Source organism: Pseudorca crassidens, chromosome 18, assembly GCF_039906515.1.
Source record: "Pseudorca crassidens isolate mPseCra1 chromosome 18, mPseCra1.hap1, whole genome shotgun sequence".
NCBI classification, from domain to species: domain Eukaryota; kingdom Metazoa; phylum Chordata; class Mammalia; order Artiodactyla; family Delphinidae; genus Pseudorca; species Pseudorca crassidens.
The window spans coordinates 14962349-14981370 of NC_090313.1; the positions used below are offsets into that span (position 1 = coordinate 14962349).

The window sequence follows — 19022 nt, forward strand, 5'->3', positions numbered from 1 at the left end:
AGAGATAAACCCATGCACCTATGGTCACCTTATCTTTGATAAAGGAGGCAAGAATATACAGTGGAGAAAAGACAGCCTCTTCAATAAGTGGTGCTGGGAAAACTGGACAGCTACATGTAAAAGAATGAAATTAGAACACTCCCTAACACCAAACACAAAAATAAACTCAAAATGGATTAAAGACCTAAATGTAAGGCCAGACACTATAAAACTCTTAGAGGAAAACATAGGCAGAACACTCTATGACATAAATCACAGCAAGATCCTTTTTGACCCACCGCCTAGAGAAATGGAAATAAAAACAAAAATAAACAAATGGGACCTAATGAAACTTAAAAGCTTTTGCACAGCAAAGTAAACAATAAACAAGATGAGAAGACAACCCTCAGAATGGGAGAAAATATTTCCAAATGAGGCAACTGACAAAGGATTAATTTCCAAAATTTACAAGCAGCACATGCAGCTCAATATCAAAAAAACAAACAACCCAATCCAAAAATGGGCAGAAGACCTAGATAGACATTTCTCCAAAGAAGATACACAGACTGCCAACAAACACATGAAAGGATGCTCAGCATCATTAATCATTAGAGAAATGCAAATCAAAACTACAACGAGATATCATCTCACACCAGTCAGAATGGCCATCATCAAAAAATCTACAAACAATAAATGCTGGAGAGGGTGTGGAGAAAAGGGAACCTGCTTGCACTGTTGGTGGGAATGTAAATTGATACAGCCACTATGGAGAACAGTATGGAGGTTCCTTAAAAGACTAAAAATAGAACCACCATACGACCCAGCAATCCCACCACTGGGCATATACCCTGAGAAAACCATTATTCAAAAAGAGTCATGTACCACAATGTTCATTGCAGCACTATTTACAACAGCCAGGTCATGGAAGCAACGTAAGTGTCCATCAACAGATGAATGGATAAAGAAGATGTGGCACATATACACAACGGAATATTACTGAGCCATAAAAAGAAAGGAAATTGAGTTATTTGTAGTGAGGTGGATGGACCTAGTGTCTGTCATAGAGAGTGAAGTAAGTCAGAAAGAGAAAAACAAATACCGTATGCTAACACATATATACGGAATCTAAGGGAAAAAAAAAAAAGGTCATGAAGAACCTAGGGGCAAGACGGGAATAAAGACGCAGACCTACTACAGAATGGACTTCAGGATATGCGGGGGGAAAGGGTAAGCTGGGACGAAGTGAGAGAGTGGCATGAACATATATACACTACCATATGTAAAATAGATAGCTAGTGGAAAGCAGCCGCATAGCACAGGGAGATCAGCTCGGTGCTTTGTGACCACCTAGAGGGGTGGGATAGGGAGGGTGGGAGGGAGACGCAAGAGGGAGGAGATATGGGGATATATGTATATGTATAGCTGATTCACTTTGTTATCCAGCAGAAACTAACAAACCATTGTAACGCAATTATACTTCAATAAAGATATTAAAAATAAATAAATAAAATAAAATAGATAACTAATGAGAACCTACTGTATAGCACAGGGAACTGTACTAAGTGCTCTGTGGTGACCTAAATAGGATGGAAATCCAAAAAAGAGGGGATATATGTATAGCTGATTCACTTTGCTGTACAGTATAAACACAACACTGTAAAGCAACTATACTGCAATAAAAATGTAAAATAAAACAAAAAAACAAAATGTGGTGTGCAGATATACATACACACACGCACACACACACAATGGAATATTACTCAGCCATAAAAAGAATGAAATAATGCCATCGGCAGCCACATGGATGGACCTAGAGGTTATCATACCAAGTGAAGTCAGAGAGAGAAAGACAAATATCATATGATACCACTTACATGTGGAATCTAAAAAAATGATACAAATGAACTTATTTAGAAGACAGAAATAGACTCACAGACATAGAAAACAAACTTATGGCTACCAAAGGGGATAGCGGTGGGAGGGGGGGATAAATTAGGAGTTTGGTATTCACATATACACACTACTATACATAAAACAGATAGACAACAAGGACCTACTGTATAGCACAGGGAACTATATTCAATATCTTGTAATAATTTATAATGGAAAAGAATCTGAAAAAGAATAGATTTTACACATGTATAACTTAATCACTTTGCTGTACAACTGAAACTAACATAATTTTGTAAATTAACTGTACTTCAATTATAAAGATGGTTATAAAAAAACAAAAACCCTGTAATAACTATGGGATGGGGACTTGAAAGAGGTAAGTTGCCCTCTAATCTACTCTACTCTAATCTAAATACACCCCTAATTTGGTACCTCAAGTGAAAACAGCAGGTTGTTTGACTTCTGAGATGCACCCCCCCTGGAATTTATTCCTTTGTGTCATCCCCTCCCCTAGAGTATGGGATAGAGCTGGTAACTCCTTTTAACAAACAGAACATGACAAAGGTGACAGGATGTCACTTCCCTGATTATGTACAAAACACTGTGACTTCCATCTTGCTGGCATTCTGTCTCTTGCTGGTAATCTCTTGCCTTCTCACTTGCTCACCTTGCTGATGCAAGCCTGCCAGGTAGTGAGATGCTTTATGGAGAGGCCCAGGTAAGAAAGAATCGAGGGAAGCCTCTGGTCAATAGCTTGGAAGAAACCAAAGTCAGTCTAACAGCTCAAGAGGAACCAGCAGTGACCAGGCAGAGACCCAGCCCCCTCCTCAGGGGACTCTCACTCACACACCTTTCCAAAGCACAAATGACCAATAAAGCTGATGCTCTTAAAAAAAAAAAAAAACTCATCCTGCCAACAACCAAGTGAGTTTGGAAGCAATTCCTTCACCAACTAAGCCTTCAGATAACACTACAGCCCCATCTGGCACTTTGTAGCCTGTGAGAGATGCTAGAGCAGAGGACCCAACTAACCCTGTCCAAATTCCTGACCCCATGAACTGTGAGATCATAAATGCATGCTCTTCCTCCTTTAGGAAAGCCCTTTTTGACCCCAGACCCCCAACTCCCAGCTCAGTTAGGTAACTCTACTGGTATGTTCCCACAGGCTCAATCATAGTACTTATCATACGCTATCCTAAGAGACTAGTTTTCTTTGTCAGCAACCCTCTAACCCTACCGCTCTGACTTGCAAATATGCACTAAAACACTCACTGAACTAAGAAATGACCGTAGGCACTGGTTACAGGAGTCACTGATAGCTTGAAGACAAACTAAACCATCTAAGATCCTTTCCAGGACTACGACAACCAGTATGGACCTGAGGCAACCCTGTTTACAGGAGACCCTCTGGCAGCAGAGTAACCTGTACACTTAACAAATATGAAATTCTCATTGTAGCCCAGAAAGAGATTAAGCATATTCAAACTTCCATTCCAAGGTGTAAAATCTGTAACTGAATGTAGCTACCTGACTGTATATTGTTATTAGTAAGATGAAATCTTTATGGACTTTATAGACTGGTAAACTCTCTTAAATACCACAAAAAGCTCACTTAAGAACACAGAAAGAAAATAAATTATATATCATCTATATTCACAGATCATCAAAAAATAAAATATAAGAATTCTTTAATTGGCAAAGATAAAATATAGTCATAATATAAAATTTATCTTTTCAAACCATTTTATGGTACCAAACAATAAAGATTGGACCATGTCATCTCTTCAATTTCTATGCTTCACAATGAGGAAAATGAGGTCCTCAGAAGGTAAGAACTTCCCAAGGTCACTTTACAGTTCTCCTCCAAGAGGTAACGGATATTATCAGTTTCTTGCATATCTTTCCAAAGGCTTTTATCAATATACAAGCAAATACACATGTTTTCTCACTCTTTCTAATGCAAATATCAACAAATGTTCTACACCATGCAGAACATATACACACATTTCAGACCTGTGCCTACATTCCATAGGAATAGCCTGCAAACGATGCATACTGTGAAAAATTAATAAACAGATGCTCAAAGCCAAGGAAGAAGAGCCTAAGGCTTCAGGAGCCAGTTTACTTTTCTTTAATCATTTGTGTGCCTCAGTTAATCTTAAAATCTTATTTTGCAGAGAAACAATTTTAGGCTTCTGATAACATTAGGAAGCCTCAAAATACCAACTGAAATAGGCATTCCTTTCATTTCTGGATTTCAAAAGTTCTCCATAATGGCCACTGGTATTCTAAACGGTCTTTAGTCAGGTTGGTCCATTTTGTTAGAAATGCACATGAGGAAGGACCATAGTTTTTAAACATGGGGGGGGGCCCTCAAAATATTTGTGTATTGGGATCCCATTTCTCAGAGATTTTTTTCTTAGAGTAAAGGAACAATTTTCAAACAGCTTAAACAGTTTACAGCTCAAACAGCTCAATTCAGACAGCTTGCAAGCTAATACCAGCCAATTCTAAGGAGATAGATTGGTGTAGCTTGGTGTTGGAAGAGCCAGACCAAAGGCTTTTTCCATCCAGTTTCCAGAGAACAGCCCCTATTCCAAAGCAATGGGCCGATCGCTAAACTGGTTCAGGAGAAACAGCCCCTGTCTCCGAAGGAATGCGCGGAAGGCTAGCCAGCTTCAATAAAACAGTCTGATCTGAAAATCAGACCAAAATGCCAAATGAGTACTCTAATACAGAGCAAGGCCTTAACCAGTAAGACGAAACCTTAAAATAGATCCCAAATAAAGCCTGGAGAGCTTCAAATGCAAAGAGGGCATGAGCTGGGATCAATGAGAAAGATGTACCTTCAAATTCCAGGGTCAGTGAGAAAAGCAGTGAGCAACAATGAGCTCATTTATGGATAATGCACCTGTTTGCTTGCCAGCTCTGGAGCCACTGGGAGTCTTCTCTGATCCCAAAATGTTGACCTAAAACAGACAGATTGCCAAGTATTTCTCCAGCAAAGTTGTATTTATTTGGGATCAGCAAAGAACTGCAGTTTGGGGCCTGCGACCATGGCAAGCTATGTGCAACTCCCCAGACAGCAAGGGAAGGAGAGCACTTTTATAGAGGGGAAAAGAAAGTTGGGAGGGCTGTAGTAAACAGAGTCCGTGGCTTTTCATTCACTGAGTCCTTGCCAGGAAAGGAGAGGAAATAACCCAAATGTCTATCAACTGATGAACAGATGAATAAAATGCATCACACACATACCATGCAATACTCAGCAATTAAAAGAAATAGCTAAGTGATATATAATGCAACAGTCTGCGTGAATCTCCAGGGAATTATGCTGAATAAGAAAATTCCAAAAGGTTACATAACATTTGAGACCACATATGTAACATTTTTCAAACGTCAAAATTTAAGAAACAAGTAACAAATTAGTGGTTGCCAGGAGTTATGAATGAGGGGCTGAAGCAGTATGGGAGGGGAGTGGGTGTGGTTATAAAAGGGCAACAGAAGGGATCCTTGTGGCAAGAGGACTGTTCAGTATCTTGACTGTGGTGATGGATACAGGAAAAAGTGTATAGAATTAAATACATATAGAGAAATGAATATTAGTAAGACTGAGGAATCTGAATAGACTGGTAGATTATATCAATGTCAATATCCTGGCTGTAATGCCATAATATAGTTTTAAAAGGTGTTATCATTGGGAGAAACTGGGTAGTGAGTAAAGGGTACACAGGACCTCTATGTATTATTAATTACAATTACATGGGCATCTACAATTATCTCAATAAAGATTTCAATTAAAAGGAAAATATCATTCAATACAGATGCACATTCTCATGGAAGAATCCTATAACAATAATAGCAAGAGTGGTTTTAAGAACACACTAGCAGAAGCACGACTCTCAGAGGACAATCAAAAGTGTAAAGTTTCATGAAAGTCCCCTTCTTATTTCCGAGAGGTTTTAATATTGATGACAGAAAAGACATTAACTCAAGACATATCCACACTTTTCCAAAAGGATATATTCAATACCCAGTAAGGACTAATTTGTGATAAAGCTTTATTCTAAATTGTGGTATTTCTAAAAGGCTACTCTAGCCTTTGTAACTGGAAAAGAATTCTAAGTAATAGATTTAAGTATTTGTTTAAAAGAAGGAAATACATTCTTATGTTTTATCACTCATCCATTTAACAAATTTTTACACAACACTTGCTGGGTACAAAGGACCGGGGCTAGGGAAAGGTCACTCCAGCACTTTACCTCCCCATCACCTGTCCTTCAGCCTCCTCTCTAACACGTTCCCACGTAGCAAGGTAGATTAGATAAACAGAAAATGACATCGAACTTTATTAAGACCATGAGATAGTTTCTGATTCAATACAGTTAACTTCTAATGTATTCTGGATTTGTCTGCACCTGTCTGAATATTATGACAAAGGTTATGAAAACATTAAAAATTTTAGTTTTATTTTCATAGTGGTTATCATCACGGTAACTAAGCATTTTGATAAACTACAAAAATGCAAATAATGAACAATGGGAGATACATATATATATATATACATAGATATACCCTTTCTAGACCACTCCAGAATCAAATCCATGTGGAACAAAAAAGCAGGTCTTAAAACAAGTCCCATGAGGGCATAAAGACATTAGCTAGCTGTCTCTCTTCAAATCCTTTTTCAGGATATAACCCCTTCAATTACATGTAATCTGTAACACTTCCCCCAACAAACCCAAAACACTATACTTTTTAAAGTAGTCATGTGGGTGATTGCAAAATTTCCTTTTAAGATCTGTTTCATTATTCCTTTCAAATCAAATAAAGGGTTTCCCAAGTCACTCAGGCAACTTTTAGGACAGCTCAGCTGACATCTTTAGATTCTCATGGAGGACAAGGCAGAACATGATCTATAAACTGAGTTAGGATTACTTATCTATTCCATACACTTTACCTTCCATCTGTTAAAATGATTCTTTGATGCCAGTCACTAAATATTAATTCAGGAACTATGGATCTTACACACATAAATCAAATGATTTTCCCTTTCAGGTATAAAATGATTATTAAATGTCTTAATATAAAAAAATAAGTTCAGTATGTTCACTCAAAATATCTTCACAGAGCCATAAACAAATTGAACTTAACTTACCACTTTTTTAAAATCATCTTCTGCTTCATCAAGTTTTCCTTGTTTGAGTAACAAGTGACCTCTCTGTAATCTTGCCTAGAAAAACAAAAAAAAGTATACTGAGTACTATGAATTTCTAAGTTTTCTTTAAACACAAAGAATAAAACTAAATAAGCTAATGAAATATTAATGAAATATTAAATTTTCCTATGCCCATTTGACTTCACACTCTGAGAATAATTCCTGGAACCAATGAATGTGTATAAATTTGTTAAAGTATGCTTCCTTTAAATATACATTTTACTATATCAAAAAAAAAAAAGAAAACATGTGCCCTCACAAAATCTTGGACATAAATGTTCATAGCAATAGCCAAAAAGTAGAAACAAACCAAATTCCCATCAACTAATAAATCAATAAGCAAATGTGATATGTCCATACAATGGAATATCATTCAGCCATAAAAAGGAATGAACTACTGACACATACTACAATATGGATGAAACTTGAAAACATTATGCTAAGTGAAAGAAGTCAGACACAAAAGGCGACATATTGTATGGTTTCGTTTATATGAAATATCCAAGTCAGACAAATCCATAGAGACAGAAGGTGCCAGGGGCTAGGACAGAAATGGGAGGTGACTTCTAATGGGTACAGGGTTTCTTTGAGTGGAGGGTGATAAAAACGCTCTGGAACTAGATAATGACGATGTTTGCAGAACCTTGTGAATATAATAAAAACTGCTGAATTGCACACTTTAAAAAAGGGTGAGGGGACTTCCCCGGTGGCGCAGTGGACAAGACTCCGCGCTCCCAATGCAGGGGGCCCAGGTTCGAACCCTGGTCGGGGAACTAGATCCCATATGCATGCCGCAACTAAGAGTTAACATGCCGCAACTAAAGAGCATGCCTGCCGCAACCAAGGAGCCCACCTGCCGCAACTAAGGAACCCACATGCCCCAACTAAGGAGCCCACATGCCCCAACTAAGGAGCTGGTGAGCCGCAACTAAGACCTGATGCAACCAAATAAATAAATATTAAAAAATGGTCACATTCTTTTAAAAAAAAAGGGTGAATTTGATGATATGTGAGTTATATCTCACTTAAAAAGTACTTTAAGCCAGCATGATAACTTTTTACCACTATAATAAAAGTTGTTATAATTTGGGACTTTACCAATCAAAGCACTGGAAATAGTTTTTTTTTTATTAACTCTTAATGCACATATTTATTCCACTATAACCAGAACAACAATGCCTCTTCCTTTTAACATCCATCAATCATCTCTGATATTCCTCTTCTAATGCGCAAAATCCCATCTCTTCCAAGAATACCAACTCTCTGATGATCAATGTCTACCGTAAGACAGAAACCACACCAATATTCTACTAAAACTTATATATTACTTTTACAGTACTTAAAAATTTCCCTAATCCTCTGTAAAATGCATCAACACACATAAAAAGCAAGATTAAAGCCACTTCAACTAGCTAGTAAGTACTATAATACTAGGAAAATGAGGTACTTAACCTCTGTGGAAGGTTATGCTTAGCTGGGTAAAGTAATAAAGAAAAATATGACACTTGTGAATTCCATCTTAAAATAATAGTAATATTTCAAACCAAATGTTCACCCATATCTAATCAATCATCTCGAATACTTTCTGGATTATGGCAGGACATAAACGATAAGTGAATTACCAAATTAATTTTGAAACAATATAATTGGGTCCTATTATTTTAAGCTATTACAGTGACCTGCCAATTGTCAAGATATCCTGTTAGACCGTAAATTCCTCCACTTCTGAAGCTTGAGTGTTGGTTCAGGGCAGGACTCTTGTGTCATTCAGCACTGTACTCTCATCACAAACCACTGCTTAATTAAGCTACACCCTCTTCTTTATTCTTCCCACTACACCCTTAATTGAAACTGTCATCAGCCACCTGACAGCCTCTTAGTTCAACAGTCTCTTAATCAGCTCATTTCCCAGCCTCACATCTTGCCCTACACTCCATCCTCCACACAGATATCCTTCTAAACCACAAGGCTAACATCACTACCAACCTTCTAAAAATCACCTAATGTACCCACTCCACTGTGCCTCCTTCACACAGGCCTTTGACTCCAGGGACTGAGTTTCTCTTGTTGCCCGGTCCACTACATCAGAGTGGCTTTCTACATCCTCCAGCTATGCCTAGCATGCCAGTCTTCACCTTAAGAAACAAATCACTTCTTCCGAGTTTCCTTAAATTTCCCTTTAAAGAAAATTTAGATGAACTTACTGCAGTGAAATCCATCTTCAATTCAATCACTTTAGTTAAATCAGGAAGTGCTGCTTTTGATTTGCCCATAGCTAAGAAGACAGTAGCTCTCCGATAATAAGCAATATAGTTATCAGGGTCACCATCTGAAAATTAAAATAACAAATATTAACTCTCAGTACTTTATTCAAAAAACCAAGTCATCTGAACAGTATTAGAGTTTGCAATTCTACTAGCAAAGGCATTAAGAAAAGAATTTCTTCATCAATACTGGGTCATTTTGCCTAGCAAGATCACTGCAAATAAATCCAGAACAGGGGCTCAGCAAACTGGTAGCCTCTGAGCCCAAAACAACCCACAGACTTCAAGTTAATATTTTTTACATTTTTAAAGAGTTGTCAAAAAAATAGAAAAATATGCAAGATACTACGTGGCTGCAAAGCCTAAAACATTTATTATCTGGTCCCTTAGGGAAAAAGTTTGCCTACCTTTGGTCTAGAATATTAACTATATTCAACTCTTAGCTTTTATAAGTATCCAATTCTGTTTGCAATTCTGTTTGTCTTTGTTGAAATTTTCTTAAGTGAAATTCTGATTGAGAATATGGACTTTGCACTTACTCACAGGATTTTAGAAAATTACAGACTTCCATTTAAACTGATATACTGAATGTGCAACTGCTCTCTCCCAAACTCCAACTAAAATGGCAGTGAAGAAATAAAGGTAGAGACCATGGGACAAAGGAGAATGGAAGAGAGTAAGACCAGAGAGTAAGGCTAGAGTCGTTAACAATATCTGAAGGAAGGAAAGCAGACAGATGAGTTAGGTGCTTGAACTAACTCTGCTCAGCACCTACAAAAGGGGGGAAGGAGTAAATTCAATGAGAAGTAAACCTCATGCTGCCAAACAATCCTTCTAAAAAGCAATATATATATATATACATTTTGTTTTCTTAAAAATTATCTTGACCAAATCCAGTCATGTACCTTAAAAAAATAAATATTTATGCACACAGATATTCATTACATAAGATTTACAACTAACATTCCCTAAAAGTTCTATCCCTGAAGGTCTTATCATTTGTAAAACATTATAGTATGGGAACCTATATGGCAGGATAGTATATAATCACTCAAAATTATGATTTTTAAGGAGTTGTTAACGGCATTGAAAACTACCTGAAGTACTGCTGGGTGGAGATAAGGCAGGAAGAGAAAACAGGCTATAAAACCATATATGAAAGAAGATACACAAATGGCCAGTAAGCACATGAAAAGATGCTCAACATCACTAATCATTAGGAAAATGCAAATCAAAACCACACTGAGATACCACTTCACACCCATTAGGATAAGAAAGGGGAGAAAAAGAAGACAGAAAGGGAGAAGGAAAGGAAAGAAAGAAAAAGAAAAGGAAAAGAAAGGGAAAGAAGAAGGAGAAAGGGAGAATGGGAGAAAGGAAGGAAGGAAGGAAGGAAGGGAGGGAGGGAGGGAGGGAGGGAGGATTAGTAAGAGTGTGGAGAACTTGGAGCCCGTGTGCACTGCTGGAGGGAATGTGCACTGGTGTGGCTGCTGTGAAACACAATATGGAGGCTCCTTACACACTGAACACAGAATCACCCTATGAACCACCAATTCTACTTCTGAGTACACATACCCAAAAGAAATGAAAGCTGACTGCCAAGACATGGAAGCAACCTAAGTGTCCATCAGCAGATTAATGGATAAAGATGTCGTGTATATATATACAATGGGATATTAGCCATAAAAATGAAGGAAATTTTGCCATTTATAGCAACATAGATGGACTTGGAGGGCATTACGCTAAGTGAAATAAGTCAGACGGAAAACGACAAATACTGTATGATATCACTTATATGTGGGATCTAAAAAAATGCAACAAACTAGTGAATATAACAAAAAAAAGAAGCAGACGCACAGATATAGAGAACAAGCTAGTGGTTACCAGTGGGGGGGAGGGAAAAGGGGAGGGGCAATATAGGGGTAGGGGATTAAGAGGCACAAAATATTAGGTACAAGTTACAAGGATATATTGTACAATATGAGGAATATAGCCAATATTTTATAACTATAAATGAAGTATAACCTTAAAAAAAAAGAACTGAAAGCTGATATTTGTACACCCATATTCACAGTGACATTATTCACAATAGCCCAAAGGTGGAAACCTAAATGTCCACCGGTGGATGAGTAGATAAATAAAATGTGGTATATACATACAATGGAATATATTCAGCCTTAAAAAAGGGATGGAATTCTGATAAATGCTACATTACAGATGAACCCTGAAGACATCATCCTAAGTGAAAGAAGCCAGACACAAAAAGACAAATATTGTACAATTCTACTTCTATGAGGTTCCTAGAGTAGTCAAATTTATAGAGACAGAAATTAGAATGGTGGTTGCCAAGGAAGGACCGAGAAGAGACGGGGATCAGAAATGGGGAACAATTGTTTGATGGGTATAGAGCTTCAGTCTGGGATGATGAAAAAGTTCTGGAGATGGATGGTGGTAATAGTTGCACAACGATGTGAATGCACTTAATGCCACTGAACTACATGCTTAAAAATGGTTAAAATGGTAAATTTTGTTATGTATATTTTACTACAATAAAAAAAGCAAAAGAATGAGGCAGTCAGGGGAAAAACAGGACTGTTTTTGAAAAAATAAGAGAATTGGGCATTTTAACAATATAAGACTTCTTTTCCTTAAATCTAAAATAAAAAACAAAAAATCCATATATGTTCCCAGCTAAGCATCACTGAACTTTCTTCCCTGATCAATTTCCCTTGGAAGGTAAGGAAAAAAGAGCAAAGTCAGTAGCCTTTGCTAATGACTTTGTGGGAAATACAGGTTATTTCCCACAAAAATTGTAATTAGCTTGAAGAATGAGTAAGAAACAGAGGAACTATATTTAGAGCATACTAGCCAGATATATAATATTTCTGGTTCAGTTCATATTTGATTTAGAATGTGCAATAAATGTAAAATATATGGCACTTGGTCAGCACAACTGGCCATAAGAATGATCTGACATCTAAGAATTAGTGAAACTTACAGTGACTGTGTCTGAAAGCAGAAGGAAATTCACTTCAGGTCAACAGTAGTTACGTGGGCAGAGACTGGATTTTCTTCTTTATATAGTTCATATACATATTCCAAAATGTTTCACAATGAACATGGATTACTTTTATATTCATTAATTTTAAAAAAGTTACCCACTCCTAGGCATGTATCCGGAGAAAAACATGGTTCAAAAGGATACATGCACCCCAATGTTCACTGCAGTGCTGTTTACAATAGCCAAGACGTGGAAGCAACCTAAATGTCCATCGACAGATGAACGGATAAAGAAGATGTGGTACATATATACAATGGTATATTTCTCAGCCATTAAAAAGGATGAAATAATGCCATTTGCAGCAAGATGGATGGACCTAGAGATTATCATACTAAGTGGAGTTAAGTCAGAGAGAGAAAGACAAATACATGATATTGCTTATACGAAGAATCTAAAAAAAAAAAAAAAAAGAATACAAATGAACTTATTTATGACACAGAAAGAGACTCATAGTCTTAGAGAACAAACTTATGGTTACCGGGGGGAGGAGGGGGAGGGACAGATTGGGATTGACATGTACACATTGCTATATTTAAAGCAGACAACCAACAAGGACCTACTGTATAGCACAGGGAATTCTAGTCAATATTCTGTAATAACCTAAACGGGAAAAGAATTTGAAAACGAATAGATACATGTATATTTATAACTGAATCACCATGCTATACACCTTAAACTAACACATTGTTAATCAATTATACTCCAATATAAAATAAAAATTTTTAAAAAGAAAAAAAAAAGTTAAGTTCTCCATGACTTATTTACACTAATCGAAGAATAAGAAATACTAGAAATGACATGATTTAAGGCCTAGAGTTGACACCACACATCTTCATATGTCCAAAACCTACTCCATCTCTGAGGCACAGCTCAAATGACTTTTTTGATTACACATGTGAAAATAAACCTTCGGTTTCCATAACACTCTATAATATATATCTCCCACAGCACCTAACACTTATCACTACCTCCTGATATCAATTATTTATATGCTTACCTCACTCTAGAAAAAAATACATTCCTTGAGTGAATTCATTTTTCGTGTCTCTATAGCACCTTGTAATCAAATGAAAGGAAATGGAAACAAATTCCTGATAACTCCAACAAGGGACAGTCCCACATCCACTCAACACTGAGACCTGCCAGGAATAAGCCAGGGACCCAGAGAAGTCAGCACAGACATGGCTCTCAAAGAGACATGCCTCACCAGGACACTCAGATCATCTCCCCCACGAAATGAGCAATGGCATTTTCAAAAACAGGTGTTGCTAATTTTGAATACAGTATGACCCTCTTTCAAGAAAAGAAGAATGCTTATTGCTGGCTTCGGGCATTTTATCAAGAAGGCATCTTCAGCAAAAATTGCAATGGACTTCTATTTGGAAAAAACCTGACCATTTCAGTCTATGTAGAAAAAACCCCAAAGATTAAGTATGACAAAGCTTTTTATTAAGTATTTGATTATACATACATAACAAATGTCTATATAAAGTATTTCTGGGGCACTCACTTTCACTTATTTTGCTATTCAGTTTTTAGGTATTTTTAAGATAGGAAATGGGATTGGAACCCCAATTTATAACACTGAACCTATAAAAATAAGGAATCAGATGTCAATGGTTCAACCTATGAATCAAGAATCAATGTGCTTAGTGGTATAAGGTCACTTGAATGGCAAATATCAAAATAGCCTTCCCTGGCTCTTCATCTTAAAATACCATCAGTTCCCAGAACTAGTGTCCATTCCTAAATCATTATGCAGGAAGTAGCAACTGAACAAGAATTGGTTTAAGAAACTCATGCTTAGTTTCTCACAATACAAGATTTGATAACCTTGAAAATAATCACTTTTCCTATTATCCATCCAAATATGATACAGTTCATTATTTAAATTATATGCAAGCCTACATCTGCAAACACTAGACTTCATTTGAAAACATGTCAAATTGTTATACTAGTTTATTCAAAATTTGAATATGAGAAATGAATTTAAGGTGTAATCCTAAAACTATCAAACAATTCAAATGTGAGAAAATTTGCCCTAATAAAGAAAATACAACTACTATCTGGAGAAAAACATCAGAAAGCCAATTACGAATGATTCTGTAAATGGTGGCAGCGGGGTGAACACCACCCTTGCAAAGGTACAGAAAACTTTTTATTCTTGCTCCCAGTGAACCCAACTCTTCCCCTTCATTCATTCAAACTTTTACTGAGCACCACCAGAGACTAAAATAATAATAGTAATAACAATAATAAGATAGTACTTATCCTTAAGAAGTTCACAATCTTCTGAACTGGAATGTGACCTTTGAAGGTCACTAGAATACACTGTGTCCTTTTGTAAAAATGTGAATAGTAATGTCCATCTCCATTTCACAAGTAAAGTTCAAATGCAATGAGAAGGCACCACAATATGTTTAAGTACCAAATTAATGAAGCCATGGATTTTTTTTTGACTTAGCCAGATTATGTTAAGTGTGATACCAGTTATCTTACCAAGCAATTGGAGAAACCTATCATTTCATTCATGCCCACCATTTAATCCACGACTTTAGACATTCATTCATGCCAGATACACCTAAGACACTCTGTAAGGTCTACCAAAGAAATGTTTCAGACCCTAGGACTCTTTATCCCCATAAGACCATGCTGTAGAAATGAGAGGCAGGGCATCCTCACACCTGCACTGTGGTTTTCTCTGATGATAAAATCTCTAAACAAAACCTGTGTCTGACTACATCATAATAGTGAAATAGATGCAACTGTTTCAGGAGACTATTTAGAAAGTGATACCAACACTCTTCATTAAATCACAGTTTCCAACAGATCAAGAGTATTTAAGTTGCAAATCTTAAAATTCTTGCCAAAAAATATTTATACACCAGATGCAAAGAAATTTCAAACCAAATAACCAATAGATCTGTACTACAATTATTTGTGTTGCTATTGAGTTTTAATATATAAACGTTTTATTGTGTAAAAATGTAATTATCAAACATACCATGCCTAAGTAATATTCAAAATGTAACCAAGTAATTTTTCAAAAATGAAAATGGGAAAGGGGTGTCACAGCCATAAATCATGTCAGCTATAACATTATAATAAAAAATGAGTCACTGATATGCCCAATGCCACTAGCCAAATTCTATTACAAACTCCAACATCAATTTCTAATCACAGGAAAAGTTAAAGAGATAAAGTACATTACAAAATTCAGAAGTTGGGAAGTATAAACATTTAATGAATTTTTATAGTCAGTTTAAAGCAATGTACTAAAATATGGGTGACATTTTACCACAAAAAATTATTGTACATTTTACAGTAGCGCAGCTCTTTGATCTACTGCAGTAACTAGAGTAACTGCATAACTTATTAGTCTAGAAGTCAGGAGACCTGGACTAATTCACTGTTAGCAAGAGGCTTTCACTAACTCACTGGGTTACCTGAAGCAGTAAACATGGCCATACTAAACTGGATGTTTGGTAAATAAGACAATTGAAATAGAAGATCTACAGTTCTTTTCTGATAAACAAACATCTCATAAGAGACTCAACAGGCCATGACACCACATCACCCTATCACTACCTACTGTATACTCCCATCAACTACAATTTAAACTCTATTTTCTATGGTTAGTTATTTTACATAAACTAAAATGATGACTATCTCAAACTACACAGGTCTTCCTCAAATTATGGTAAGTGTACCATTTGAGAATCACTGTTACTTGCCAAATTACGATTAACAAAATGACACTGCTATTTGAATTCTGAAGGCACTAGCAGTGTCTCACTTTTTCCCTTTACTGAATTTCACAAATAAATTACCACATTTTAGCTTTACTAATTTACATCTTTCAGTGTAGATAATAATATATTATTGGTTATTTTGGGTAAAGAGCCATCTCTAGAATTCTTGTATGGCAGTGAAGCTAACAAAAAACAGGCAGTCATTTTAAACGACGTTAACAATATGCCACAGCCCTTAACGTTCTTATTAATTTGTGAGATTAAAGAAAGCAAATAATAGGGCTTCCCTGGTGGCGCAGTGGTTGAGAGTCCGCCTGCCAATGCAGGGGACGCGGGTTCGTGTCCCGGTCTGGGAGGATCCCACATGCCGCGGAGCGGCTGGGCCCGTGAGCCATGGCCACTGAGCCTGCGCGTCCGGAGCCTGTGCTCCGCAACGGGAGAGGCAACAGCGGTGAGAGGCCCGCGTACCACAAAAGAAGAAAGCAAATAATAAAGTATAAAATAAGTAGAAGGTATATGTTTCTGCAAATATTCTCATGGTAGCAAGGAAAAATCAGTTTTTTTTTTTTAAGACATGCTTTATCTAAGACAATAACTGAAAAAATGTTAATTACCGTGCTGCAGCACTGAGGACAACTCAAATCACCAGAGAAAGTGTGGACTTAGGAATGACCCGGTCACACAGTATGCGGTCTCTAGCGAAAAGTAACTACTGGCAAACTGTGCCAATTAACTACAACTTTCCAAGGTGAGCTGGTCACTGAAATGGAAAACCTTCCCCTTAGAAGCTCCACATAGTTAAGAAAACCCTATTAACATAGTAAATTTGCTTTTAGAAAAGTCTTAATTTTCGAAGATACAGTATTTCTATATACCTTACACATGAAACTGTCCCCTATTTTCAAAGAAATCTTTATATACATTTCTCTCATCTAATCTTCACAGAAAGTCCTTTTTTCGGTGGCAGAGTGAAACTGCTGGGAATGTGCAGGTCACTTCTTTAAGCCTACACTTTCTTACGTAACTTGACCAATGTCACAGAATTATCAAGTGGCAAAGCCAAGATTAAAATCTAGGTTTCCTATTATTCCAGAGAGCTAGTAACGTCAGTAATAAAAATCTAAGTTCAAGAAAAAGCATGAAGAAAAATATCACCAAACCAAAACCTTATTACTTTTTGCTTATATAGTAAGTTACAACAATAGGATAATTCTTCTGGTGAGCAGAACTATATCTTATTAAAAATACACTACTCATTACTCTGCAGGTTGACTTGTCACTCTTAACCATCCCAAATAAAGGTAAGTATATATAAGTAAATAAAAAAGGAATGAGGAGGGCTTCCCTGGTGGCACAGTGGTTGAGAGTCCACCTGCTGATGCAGGGGACACGGGTTCATGCCCCAGTCCGGGAGGATCCCACATGCCGCGGAGCGGCTGGGCCCGTGAGCCATGGCCGCTGAGCCTGCGCGTCCGGAGCCTGTGCTCCTCAAGGGGAGAGGCCACAGCAGTGAGAGGCCCGCGCACCGCAAAAAAAAAAAAAAAAAAAAGGAATGAGGAATATCGATATCAAAAAGCTTTAGCAAAAAACTTCATGTAGTGACTCATAAGAAAATCTTCTAAGACCTCATTCACAACCTGTTTACTCTGGTCACCTCGTTTCTCACAGTCCCAACAGATTACACACTGCAAAGACAGTTGATGCTACAGACAGACACAAGTGAGCAATAAGAAAAGCAACAGCCTAAGGGGTAGAGAGAGTCTGACCAACAATGAACAGGAGATGAACTGCAGGATCCCCCAAGGGCCTCAAAGTAACTATTATACTGATGATCTCAAATCATCAAGAAAATTAAAACTGTATTCAGTGAAATCTGCTTAAGGAGGCAGAAAAATATATACAGTCGGCCCTCTGTACCTACAGGTTCCACAACCACAGATAGAAAATATTCGGGAAAAAATTTGCTGCGCAACTATTCACATAGCATTTGCATTACATTTACAACTGTTTACACAGTATTTGCACTACATTATGTATTATAAGTAATCTAGAGATGATTTAAAGTATACTGGAGGATGTGTGTAAGTTACATGCAAATACTACACTATTCTATATAAGGGACTCGAGTAGCCACAGGTTTAAGCATCCGAGGGGGTCCTGGAACCAATCCTGTGAGGATATCTAGGGATGACTATAATACATTGAGAAAAGTGTTCTGTCAAAATTATCTTGAGGGCTTTCCTGGTGGCGCAGTGGTTGAGAGTCCGCCTGCTGATGCAGGGGACACGGGTTCGTGCCCTGGTCCGGGAAGATCCCACATGCCACGGAGCAGCTAGGCCCGTGAGCCATGGCCGCTGAGCCTGCATGTCCGGAGTCTGTGCTCCGCAACAGGAGAGGTCACAGCAGTGAGAGGCCCGCATACCGCAAAAAAAAAAAAAAATTATCTTGAATTTTTCTTAGTACTTATAGTTGTTAAGTCTCAATTACGTGGAAAAATCTTCTTATGTTAGATACGTATGTATTCAAATATTGTGCTTTTATTAATCTATTTCACCCAGAACCCTGTATTTTAAAATATTTTATTTAAACAATAAATAATATTTATTTTAAATGTTATCCCAAAAAAGGGTTATAAATTAGAATTCACTAAGATGGCCACTGAGTGTTTTGGTTCTGAGATACAAACCTACTGCAGCATGAAACTGAGATAAGGCATCAGCTAGCTGTCCAGCTGCAAGAAGTTTCTTGCCCAATTCAAGATGTTTCTCAACATCTGCATTTACTCCACATTCAGCACCTAAAAACAAATAAAAATAATAATAAATTAACTTTCCACGAACCAAGACTTAATTCTAAAG

The 19022-nt window shown here is 37.1% G+C and overlaps 1 protein-coding gene across 2 annotated transcripts in view; it reads right to left on the reverse strand.

Annotated features, from left to right (window-relative positions):
- DNAJC3 (DnaJ heat shock protein family (Hsp40) member C3) overlaps positions 1-19022 on the reverse strand; it is an 87623-nt gene that overhangs the window by 49759 nt on the left and 18842 nt on the right. For both annotated transcript variants that reach the window (XM_067713895.1, XM_067713894.1), the window contains exons 2-4: positions 18851-18961; positions 9292-9416; positions 7028-7102 (exon numbers count right to left, since the gene is read on the reverse strand). In XM_067713895.1, the coding sequence (XP_067569996.1) occupies positions 7028-7102; positions 9292-9416; positions 18851-18961 (311 nt within the window). The remainder of the gene's footprint in view (positions 1-7027; positions 7103-9291; positions 9417-18850; positions 18962-19022) is intronic.